The sequence below is a fragment of the Magnolia sinica genome, chromosome 18 (genome assembly GCF_029962835.1).
Source record: "Magnolia sinica isolate HGM2019 chromosome 18, MsV1, whole genome shotgun sequence".
Taxonomy (NCBI): domain Eukaryota; kingdom Viridiplantae; phylum Streptophyta; class Magnoliopsida; order Magnoliales; family Magnoliaceae; genus Magnolia; species Magnolia sinica.
In genome coordinates, this window is record NC_080590.1 from 68,294,906 (window position 1) to 68,307,416 (window position 12,511).

Below are 12,511 nucleotides of genomic sequence, written 5' to 3' on the forward strand. Positions count from 1 at the left end.
TTATTCGGTTTGAATTAAGCTGTCCAATTATGGCATGTCTGGTGCACATACACCAACAATCCCATCATCAGGCGACAAACCCTATCATTTCAATAGTGCCTGACCCTATTTAACTGAGTGAGTGGCTGAAGAGTGCCGATCTCATCGTATCTAGTTTATATGGTATGTACCTGACTCTATGTGCGCTTGGGTCAGGGCTGTTCGGTTTCGATTGAGCCACAAATTCAACTTTGGCACGCCCGCACCCAACCCGCCGAAAACAGAACAGCAGCAAGGATCATCAATAGTGATTTTGAAAAATAGCAAAATACCGTAGTAACTAGAATGTGGACGGTTGAGATCGTCGGATCATTTCATTATGTGGGCCACAAATGGGGGCGACACACTATGAATTCTGCGTCGCAGCAAATGAACTCTCTGCCTCCGTCTCTAACGATGAAAGCGAGGGTGAGCGGGCATGGGCGATGGATTCAAAGCTCTCAAAAAGCCGTATTAGGCAACACCTTCTTCTTCTTCTTACGCCATACAAAAATTCAAAGAGGTTGAGATATACACCCCGCAATCTCTCTCTCGCTCTGAAATGGAGATTGCGTTGAAAATCGGTTCAATTTCTACTGCCCCTTTTCCGTCAATTACATCATCTGTTAGTAAGAATATTCCTCGTTTAAATCTCAAAGGAAGAGAACCCAACACCAAAATCCATTCCTTCTCCAACAACGGTTCCCTTCCTCGCTCTACTTCCAACCAGGTCAGTCTTTTCTTTTTCGTTTTTCTCTTCTTCTAAATTTTTTGGGTCCGATCGAAATCCTTTCTTCTTATTAATTTGCTGGAGCTTTTGGATTTTGGGTAATGAGGTTTCATGGGTAGGACAAATTTTAGGTGAGTTGCTTTTCTTTTTCTTTTTTCCTAAATGCGCCAGGAAGGCAAGTGATCCGGTGGAATTCCTCAAAATTGTAGTTTTTATTTTATTTTATTTTTTTTAATTTTTAATTTTTAATTTTTACACACACGCACACATAACCCCACACACTCACGCCATAGTGGAATTTCACTACCTATCCGGTGGAATTCCTCAAAATTGTAGTTTGCTGCACTTCCACATTACGCTAGAAGCCGGGAGCTCACCATCAGCCATCCGGGAAGCGGACTGAGCTCTGACATGGGGAAGCGCTTCGACCTTGTGTGTAGGTGATCGTGTGAGACGACTGAAATAAACATGGAGATAGTTTTTGGGTATACATGGAAATGAGTGGAGAATGAGAGACAAGATATGTGGTTCATCACATTGTGATTACATGGAGTATCGACAAATAATTCCACTAGCAAAATAAGGAGAATACAAGATACAGGAGAAGCATGGTCACATACAATGAACAAACTATAAACATCATTCATCTCTTTTTATCACGCACCAAGAGAACCTTTGGGAAAACCATCTCGTCTCTTCTCTCCACATTTCTAATACATGAGAATAAACCCTCGTGGCTAGTTACCAAAGCCTTTGTACAAAATAAGGTAATTAATTTTAGGGAAAATAATGCACTGGTGTTAAAACTTTTCTCTATTCGGCTTTTTCTTTCACTTGTAGTTTTGTTTGACTTGGAAATTGGGAAAATGGATGTAAAATGATGTTTACGTTAGAATCTTGAAGTGGAAGTCTACATGTGGGCAAGGACTTTGTGTGAAAGTTGAAGAAATCTTTAAATGATCTCAAGCAAGCAAATAGGCAATGGTATAAGAAGTTTCTCTTTCATGTTGACTCTTGGGCATAGGAGTGATTATGACCATTACTTATATTTGCAGCTTTTCGGTGATGACACTTTTCTTATTTTGGTTTTATATGTGATGACATATTTTTAGTATGTAAAGATTAAGGGAAGATAAATGAATTGAAGGCTCACTTAAGTGAAAGATTCAAGATGAAGGATCTTTGATCAACACATCAAATCCTTAGAATGGATAGAAAAAGTGGAACTATGTCACTTTCTCAAAAGGGATTCATTGAGAAGGTTTGACAAGTTTCACATCAGTAAGATAATGCCTGTGAAGACCGCATTGGCAACTCATTATATGTTATCTTTTGAACAAAGTTTGAATATAGAAGAAGAAAAGGAATATATGGTTCCGGTACCTTATGCAAGTGTTTTTCGAAGTTTGATATATGCTATGGTGTGTGCTAGGTTGGACATAACTCATACAGTTGTACTTATTTTATGGAATATGTCGAAGCTTCAATGGACAGTGGCATTGTCAATTACATGCTAAGTACAAGACGATAATGAAAGCTTATAAGGTAGAGGTTTGGCTTCAAGGCCTTATGGGGTAAATAAGTTTTAAAGGTAAACTTATGGACTTATTTTGTGATAACATGAGCGCCATTTATTTGGTGAAGATCTTGGTTGATCATAAGAGGGCCAAGTATATTGTGTGCAACACTATATTCTCCAAGTTATCAAAGATGGACATATTTGATCAACAAAGGTCCGAAGTCAGAACCAAGGAGAATGTGGTGCACGTGCTTGTGAAAATAGTTCAAGCGTGAAGTTGGAGTGGAGCCTATTTTCTCTAGGCTTTAGGTTTTGGCAATGGATGGAGGTAATTTTGCTATTAATGTCAAGATTGTTGGTGTGTGATATCAAACGCATGTGTGTATTTGTCCTTTAGTAGTTTATAACTTGTAGGATTGTCATGTAGTAGATGTCTATGTATGTGTGCAACTTTGGATGTATTTCGGACAATTTACTCATAAGTTGTTGCATTTGGGCGGGTTATATTTGTGTTAAAAGGGTAATAAAAAATACAAATTTGATGGTTTTTGTCAAGAGAGCATGTGAGAAAAAGAGGCGTAGAGAAATAAAGTGGGTTTTCCTTTGGGATGAGATTTTACGAGTTCGAGGATATCTATTCTCTTTCCTTCAAATCATTTGGAGGTGTAAAGGGTGCTGATTCAGCGTGTATTTCTACGGATTGGTGAGTGTTCATTTCTCTGCACCAAGTTATAATTTTCTCTCCTTGATAGTGAATTCACTTGCTTGTCATTTTGTCCATGGATGCCCGTTGTGGTGAACCAAGAAAGTTGTGTCTTGTGGATTGTGGTTGTTATGTGTTGGTGCATTTTTCCCAATTTATTTTTCTTCATTTTGTTACACACGATTCTTGGCAAAGTTGACAATTGTGGGTTGTGCCTACAAGGTGTTTGTGGGTTTGCTTGAATCGTCGACTGGTTTTGAACGACATTGTTTACTGCAGTAAGTGGTATAAGAGCTTCATTGTGGGGTTATATGGTTTTAATCTTGTTTGTTTCCAATTTGAAAGAACAAGGCCGAGATGTTAATTGTAGATTTGAGGAGGAGTTGGGATGGTGGGAAATAGAGATTTTAAGATATAAGAGCTTGGTGGATTTATTAAGCTCTTGATCTCTTCTAAAGAAGAGATTTATCTCCTCTTAGAGTTTTTAGGTTTTAACAAGGTGTTCAATGTTTTTGCCTTTGATGATATGGTCATGGAAAGGAGAAGATTGACAATGTGTTTGATGTTTTGCCTATGACGGTGTAGTCACAAAACAATTTTCTTACAATTGGTTAGTCGTGGAAAGGAGAAGATCAGCAAGGTGTTCAATGTTTTTCTTATGATGGTGTAGTCATAGAAAGTTTGTTTTCTTTTGGGGGGGCTAGTCATGGACAAGGTGTTTGATGTTTTGCCTATGGCGTTATAGTCATGGAAAGGCAGTTCACTTGTAGTGGGTGAGTTGTGGAAAGGAAAAGATCTAATGTTTCTTCTAATAGAGAGAAGGTTAGCGGTGTTGCCATGTGTTTGGAGGGATTTATTTGTAGGAAGGTAAATTGGTGATGTGCCATTAAGGTGGAGATCATCGGTGCTAATAGACCATCACCTTGACTTTAAATGCGGGGCATTTTGCTTGGCAAAATGGTCATTTTTTTTTTTTTGTTAGGTGAGGGATTTTAGGAGCAAAATGACATTTTCATTGATACCTTGGCATGTTATAAAAGGTAAAGAGATGGTATTTTCTTATTGGAGCCTAAAAGGTATTTTTCATTTTTCTAGTAAGGTAGAGAGGAGAAGGAGAGGGTTTCTCTCAAGAACAAGGCATTAAAAACAATTACATAATGGCTGTAATGTTGGGAACCATTACATGTTACAAGGTTGTAACGACGGTAACAGACGTTACAGAAAAAATGGCCCGTAACGGTCAATTGTGGAGCCAAAATAGATTTTTTGTTCAAAGAAAAAAGAGGCCGTATTGGTCATTATGGTCCATATTATAATAGTAACATCGACGGCCATTATGACCACCATCACCATTATTGAATACTTTGCTCAAGGGTAGAGTTTTCTCCAAGGGTTTATTTTAATGTATTGTCAAGGTGGAGAGAAGAGGTGGGATGGTTTTTCCAAAGGTTCTATTGGTGCATGATGAGAAGAGGTGAGAGATGTTTATCGTTTGATCAATGATCATTGAATGTGAGTATTCTTCTCTTATATTTTGTATTTTCCTCATTTTGCTAGTTGAATGATTTACACGTGTTTCCCGGTGAATGCAATCATGATGTGATGAACCTGGTATATCTTGTGTCCCATTCTCTATTCATTTTAATGTATCATACCAAAATCTATGATGATAGATGGTAAGCTCTTGGTTTTTGGCACAAGATAGAAATACTACAAACTACAATTTTGAGGAATTTGAACGTGTCATTCCATATCGTATACACCCATCATTGTTAATCGGAACCATTCATTTGGTGGGGCCCACTATTAATGGATGGTATGTCGGTGTTGAAATCCTTACCTATTGGATGGACTATGGGACCCTAGCTTGGGATTGGATGGTTAAGGGTGAGTTTTGTTGCACAAGATATCATGAATTCATGATATTTTGCACCAAATTGGATTGATTAATGATGAAATATCTTGAAATTTCATAATATTTGCCGAAACCAAATGCATTGTAAAATAAAAAGGTTGATGGGTAGCATTTAACAAGCAAATGCGTGCTAATTGGATGTTGGGGACAATGTTTTTAGTAGTGCTCATAGCGTAGCGTAGCTTAGCTTCTTGGTAGCGTAAGGTACGGGGCATGTAGCGTAAGCTACAAAGCATGTAGTGTACGCTACATGTTGTGTAGCGTAGCATGTAGCGCAAGTAGCGTATGCTACTTGTAATCTCATTTTTTTTTAAAAAAGTTTTTCTTTTATGCTTGTTCAACACCTATTGTAAAATTGTGTTGACTCGTCCTTGTCACACGTGACACTTCATTAGATCAATCCGGAGCATCCAAATTGTGGTCCATATCATGGATATAGCACTTAGATCAATCCGGACCATCCAAATTGTGGTCCGCATTGTGAATTTGTGATGTTTCAATAAATAAAAAAAGAGGCCACGCTTAGAAATGTCTGAAGGCAAAGAGACGGATTTTGCATGGAAATATGTGGTTGACGATCAAAATTTGCAGTAAAAAACTCATATGATGCAGGACACATGATTTAATGCTAGCATACAGCGTGGAGATTATGAAAGAGTCCATAAAGTAATTCAATTAACAAAAGATGCTAACCCACCAAGTAATTAAGAGTAAACAATAGGAAATAAAATCTGATTTAACCAAAATCACATGCCCATATGCTAAGAAATCACATAAACCAATTAAAACTAGGCCCGATGGAAGGATAAAACTTTCAATTTGTAGGTTTTATGATTAGGGTTAGGAACAAGGTGTCCCGTATCGGTATCGGTTGGCGTAACGGTGCCCTCCGAAACCGATACGGATACGGGGGCGTAACGGCCTGTAACGGCGTAAATTTTTTTTTTTTTGCCAAAAAAATATGAAAAAATATGGATTAAATCCGGAATATTCTAAGCATTCCAAATATGTATTTGTTTATAAATTGGAACATGTTTATGGTGGTGTAACGGTCCACTCTTTGGTGAGAAGTTGTATCAGACTGTCTGATTAATTTGTGAACCAGGTAACCTGAATTTGACTACAAAATTCATATATTTAATTTTCTAAATATCTAATTTATATACTTAACAACTTGATATCATTTCTCCCAATAGTTCTTTAAAAAAACGCAATTAAATTTAGGTAGATGGCGTTGCCAATTTGGGGCTAACTTGGAGGACCAATCTATGCTCCAAATTAGCCTCAAATTCATGCAATTTATTGCCATTATCCTACTTATGAATTGGTGGACATTTATTGGATAGTGAATCATGAAAAAAATCAAAAGGCCCTATTTTAAAAAATAAATGTCCACAAATTAACAATTAAAACTATTCAAACAATTTGATTTTGACATTGTGAGTTAGCAATTGTAGTCCATAATTTAATTGCTAAATTTTAAGTTAATATATGTCTCGTGTACAATTTTTTAAGGCCCGAATTAGGCGGGACTCGGATTGTGAAGTGTAGCACACGTGTTAAAGTTTTTTTGGGCCCCACCCGTGATGAATGTGTTATATCCACACTGTCCATCCATTTTGCCAAATAATTTTAGGGCAAATAATTTTAGGGCATGAGCCCAAAAATGAGGCACATCCAAAGCTCAGGTGGACTGCACCATAAGAAACAATAATAATTAAATGTTCACCATTAAAAATTTATTGGGGGCTACAAAAGTTTTAGGTCAAGCTGACATGTGTGTTTTCCCTTCATCCACGTCAGTGTGACCCAATTAATAGGTTAGATTGAAAATAAACATTACAGTGGACCTTAAGAAATTTTTAATGGTGAGCATTCCATAACCACTGTTTCCTATGGTGTGGTCCACCTGAGATTTGGATATTACTAATTTTTTGGATCCTGACCTAAAATGACATGGAAAAATGGATGGACGACATGGATAAAATATATACATCATGGTGGGGCCCACTTGGGTCTGATTAGATTGGATGGAAAATAAACGTTATGGTGGGCCGCTGCTATTTTTGGTGTGGTCCAGAAGGTCTTTGGATATAATTCAATTTTTTGGTAGTGCTCTAAAATGATATCTGAAAATAGATGAACGGTGTAGATATAATAAATACATCACTGTGGAGCCCATGTAACTTTGATCTCCTTCGAACCGTTCGTACAACTCGAAGCTTGAGGAGTGTCAGTGCTCGTCTTAGCGTGACACGTACCTACAGCAGCTTGATGCTGATGGACGGAGTAGATTAACACATATTGGTGGGATCCACACCATCATAATGAGAAGAAGAGAGGAAGAGAGAGAGAGAGAGAGAGAGAGAGAGAGAGAGAGAGAGAGAGAGAGAGAGAGAGAGAGAAGAAGAAGAAGAAGAAGAAGACAATAAGTAACCGAAATCTTCAAGAAAAGGAAGATGAAGAAGAAGAAGATGAAGAAGAAGAAGAAGAAAGAGAAGAAGAAGAAAAGAAAGGAAAAAGGTAAGGTTTTTTTTTTATTGTTTTTTTTTTTTTTATTGTTTTTAAGGCCGTTATGGCCCGTAATGGCCGTTACGGTCACAGAATTCTGTAACGGCCGTTTCGACCCCGTATTGCGTAACGGTGTCAACTGTTACCGTTACGTATCGGCCGATACGGCCGTATCATAACGGATACGGGACACCTTGGTTAGGAAGGGAAAAATTTGAAATTTGGAAAATTAGAGTTCATGGGAATTGAGGAATTTGAAATTAGGTTTTTTTAGAAGTAGGGGAAAATAGAAAATTGAAGATCTAGGGTTTAGAAGGTTGTAATGGAAGGAAAAAGAGGAAGACAAGAGAAGAAGAAGAATACCTTTTGAAGAAGAGAAAGATGAAGGATGTACCTTGGGGAATCCCCAACCAAACAAGCTTCTACCCTTCAACAATTTAATTGGAAGTGAGGGTTTCTAAAAAACCCTTATAAAATAAGGAGGAAAATTCCTTCACACAAGAGAGCTTCTCTCTCTTTCCTTTTTTTTTTTCCTTCTCAAATCTCCACTAAGGTTGGAACTCCACCCACCTGTGCTTTTATAATTAAAAATTCAGAATTAAAAATTTAGCATAATTACAACTATGCCACTCACTTAAGTGAAGTGGCATATCATCCAAAATAAGAAACAAAAACATTTATTATCAATATCTACCATCAAATAACTCCTCAAATTAACAAAAAACATAAAGAAAGTAAGATTAGAATCTAAGGGGCCCAGATCTAAAAAGATTTGGTGGGCCGATGGCTTGATCGACAAGATCCAACGGTCGGATTAACACGAAATAGAAATCCTATGACTAAGATGATCTCCTAAGCAGCCCACATGCATCATCCCAAAGTGGGGTCTTCTTGATACATGTCTAATACATGCGGGGTCTTCAAAGTGGCCTGGTGGGCGCCATCTGGAGCTCGTCTCCTATCTATAAAGAAAGCTGCGCTGATGTGGGTGGTCGTCTCTGTCTTTGGTACACCCAGTTAGGTCCTCTGATGTCCCCATCAATTCCCCTCGGTTGAGGAGATTTTGCATATGGCGAAATCAGTGTTTCAAATAGCGCCCATAACGTACGCTACGTAGCGTAGCGTGGCTGTAGTGCTACGTAGCATCCTAAATAGTGTAGCGTACATAGCGTAAGTTACAATGTATTTTTTTACTATTTTATTTTTTTATTACTTTTTCCATGTTTTCTTTGTATCTAATGTTGAGGAATGTAATACTTGTATTGTACTTAATACTTTTAACCTATGAGATTTTTATTTCTTTTCATAATTGTGACTTATGGTTTCAATTAGACATTATTAATTAAAGTGGTCTGCTTAGAAAATTGTTGATGTGATAATTATTTGATTTGGCTTATATATGTGGATTGACTTTTGATAAATGATAACTAATAAATCATTTGAACATGCTTATAATTGATAAAATGAATCATCTTTTAGGCATTTATATATTTTTCTTTTCCTTTTTTCCACTATTTATTATATTTGTTCTATTTTTAAATTAAAAAATAGAAGTATCGTGTAGCTTACGCTACACACTATGTATTTACGCTACACATTATAGAAGGTTGAGTGCTACGTATCACGCTACCGCTATTTAAAACACTGGGCGAAATAAAGCTGCAGTGATGCTCGAGGAGATCTAGGTCTCGTCGTTGAAGCTCTGCCTTTGTGATTCACGTACTGCCTGATTTTGGTATGCCCTTCCACCTGAAAAGGTACTCCTGGTAACCGTCATGTCGTGTGGAAACCGCTTCTTCATCTAAGATATCATCTATTTCCTCTCTTCTCATAGGTATGGATGGTACGGATGGTAAAGGTTGAGAAGAGGGGTCAGGTAATGGCCATGGGTTTTAGGACATGTCAAGGGCATCATCGTCAAAGTTCATGTGAGGGTTAAGGGAATGTTCATGAAACGATATAAGATCTTCCACATTAAAGGTGGAACTGATACCCATGTTAGGTGGAAGATCTATCAAGTAAGCATTCGAACCCAATCTTTTCAAGATTTTATATGGTCCAGTGTTACGGGCTTGTAATTTTTTATTTTTATTTTTTTAATGGTTCTCTATGGAAACCTTTTTGGACGTATTTTAATCATGAATTCATCACCCATAACAAACTCTTTAAACCTATGGTGTGAGTCAACAGTCATTTTGTATGATTCATTACTTATTTTGATTCTTTTTCTAATCTCCACATCCAAGTCATGCATATGTTGTGTAGATGCATGTGTAGACTCTGAAGGCCTATGAAACACAGACATGGGTATGCAATCTATAGGGGTCCTAGGCTCATCCACTTGTCTATTCTTTTTCTAATCTCCACATGCAAGTCATGCATATGTTGTGTAGATGCATGTGTAGACTCTGAAGGCCTATGAAACACAAACATGGGTATGCAATCTATAGGGGTCCTAGGCTCATCCACTTGTCTTTCCAAATCCACTTCCTCTCTAGGACTCATTTGATCGTGATGAAGGTTTGGTAGAGTCTATGCGTGAATGTCCCGCACGGGTGTAGGCTCATCCGGTATGTCCTCTGGAATAACAACATTGGACTCCTCCAATACCATATTCACGTCAATTGGTAAATCTACACTACCCTCGGGTGTAACCTTAGATGGCATCTTCATAATAGCCTTAAGGTGTGACCTCACTTGCCACATGGGCATACAACGTCAAATCAGTTTTAGTCTCTCTTTCAGACTCTTTGGCATTAACTATAGGAAGAGACTCAAGCTGGAGTTTCGTCACACATTCAGGACCACATTTCTTGATGTCCTCTTTTTCCGAGGTGCTTTTGGCGAGAGAGGCTTCAAGACAATCCTTTTGCCTTTATATAGAAACGAATACGTATTCGAGCGACCGAATAGTGTTGCGTCCCTGTCATACAACCAAGGCCTGCCCAAAATGTATGGCCTATATCCATAGGCAAAACATCACACCACAATATGTCCGTATAGGAACCAAACTGGATGGGAATGGGACAATGTTGAGAAACTAGAATTGAAGATGCGTCAACCCATGAGACTCGATAGGGTTAAGGGTGAGGAACGACTAGCATACCTAAGTAGCCCACGGTGCTAGCAAAGATCACATTGATGCAACTGCCACTATTAATGATCACCTTACAGTTTTTGCCACCACACTTGGCATAAGTGTGAAAAATTGAATTCCTACACTAATCATCACTTTCTACAATCTGGCTTAAGGCGCGGCTAATAATTGCAAGTGGCACAATCTCAATTTGATCCCCGACTTGTGATTGGACATCTTCCCTAGTGTCGGGGTACTTCAAGTTGATTGACACGTGCATTAAGCATGGTCAATTGAGTTGCTGTGGTCCTATTGTACGCTTCAATAGCCGTCAGACGGTTGTTGATAGCGTTAAGGGTTTCGACAATCTGGTCTAGATTCATAGTGGGATATAGGCCAAAGCCACGTCTAGAACAAGTCGCCATACACAAGGTAACTCTTAGAGGAAAATCTAAATCCTAGGGTAATGTTATGAAAAAGACAAAACCAACATAGAAATCAAGTTGGACACACTAGGGACACTAATATGAAAATTCAACAAGCCGCTACCCTCAAATATTATGTTGAAAATTCAGCAGGATGGTAATCCAAGGGTGCTGCTGCCAAACTGAAAATTCAGCAAGAGCATAATATAAAAATTACAAATTGAAAATTCAACAATGTGACGACCTGAGATTATTATGCTGAAATTTCAGCAATGGTATAAGTGGAAACACTAGATAAAAATTCAGCAATAGGATACTTAAAAAAAAAAAAAAACATTCAACAATATGGTCTTATATGCAATGTATGCTCTACTAACCCTAAATGTGACTCTAACCTAGATGTAACACAAAAATCCTATGCTAAACCTACGTCTCTTATACCAAATTTGATGCATGACACATGATTTAATGCTAGCATGTAATGTGGAGATTATGAAAGAGTTCATAAAGTAATTCAATTAACAAAAAATGCTAACCCACTAATTAATTAAGAGTAAACAATAGGAAATAGAATTTGATTTAACCTAAATCACATGCCTGCATGCTAAGAAATCACATAAATAAATTAAAATTAGGCCCGATGGAAGGATAAAACTTCCAATTTAGCATAGGCACGTTTCACACTCAAGGGACAGATTTGTAGGTTTTATGATTATGGTTAGGAAAGGAAAAATCTAAAATTTGAAAAATTAGAGTTCATGGGAATTGGGGAAAATAGGAAATTGAAGATCTAGGGTTTTTAAGGTTGTAATGGAAGGGAAAATAGGAAGACAAGTGAAGAAGAAGAATAATACATTTCGAAGAAGAGAAAGAGGAAGGATGTATCTTAGGGAATCCACTAACAAACAAGCTTCTACCTTTCCACAATTTAATTGAAAGGAAGGGTTTATAAAAAAATCCTAGAAAATAAGGAGGAAAATTCTTTCACATAAGAGAGCTTCTCTCTTCTTTTTTCTTCTCAAATTCTCCACTAGGGTTGGAACTCCACCCCCCTGTACTTTTATAATTAAAAATTCGAAAATAAAAATTCGGCATAATTATAACTATGCCACTCACTTAAGTGAAGTGGCCTATTATTCAAAATAAGAAAACTAAAACATTTATTATCAATCTCAACCATCAAATAACTCCTAAAAATAACAAAAAACATAAAGAAAGTAAGATCAGAGTCCAATGGGGCTAGATCTAAAAGATCTGGTGGTCCGATGGCTTGATCGACAAGATCTAACGGTCGGGTCGACACGAAATAGAAATCGTATGACTAAAATAATCTTCTAAGCAGCCCACATGCATTATCCCAAAGTGGGGTCTTCCTGGTGCATGTCCAATGTATGTGGGGTCTTTAAAATGGCCCGACGGGCCCTATCTGGAACTCGTCTCCTATCCATAAAGAAAGCTGCGCTATTGTGGGTGGTTGTTTCCATTTCTGGTACACCCGAGTACGTCCTTTGATGTCCCCATTATCATAGGAATTATGCATTTTTAAATTTTATCATAAATTTCTATTATTTTAATTTAAAAAAATATTAAGTGTCATGTAGCTTACGCTACACG

General features: G+C 37.6%; 1 protein-coding gene across 5 annotated transcripts in view; it reads left to right on the forward strand.

The window, feature by feature from the left end:
• Positions 1-309: 309 nt before the first annotated feature.
• Positions 310-12,511, forward strand: part of LOC131232625 (uncharacterized) — a 54,546-nt gene continuing 42,344 nt past the window's right edge. For 2 of the 5 annotated variants that reach the window (XM_058228992.1, XM_058228991.1), the window contains exon 1: positions 390-748. In XM_058228992.1, the coding sequence (XP_058084975.1) occupies positions 581-748 (168 nt within the window). In that variant the 5' untranslated portion in view covers positions 390-580. Of the gene's footprint in view, positions 749-9,240; positions 9,415-12,511 lie in introns of those variants that run through there. The other 3 variants (XM_058228994.1, XM_058228990.1, XM_058228993.1) reach the window with 3 other exon arrangements.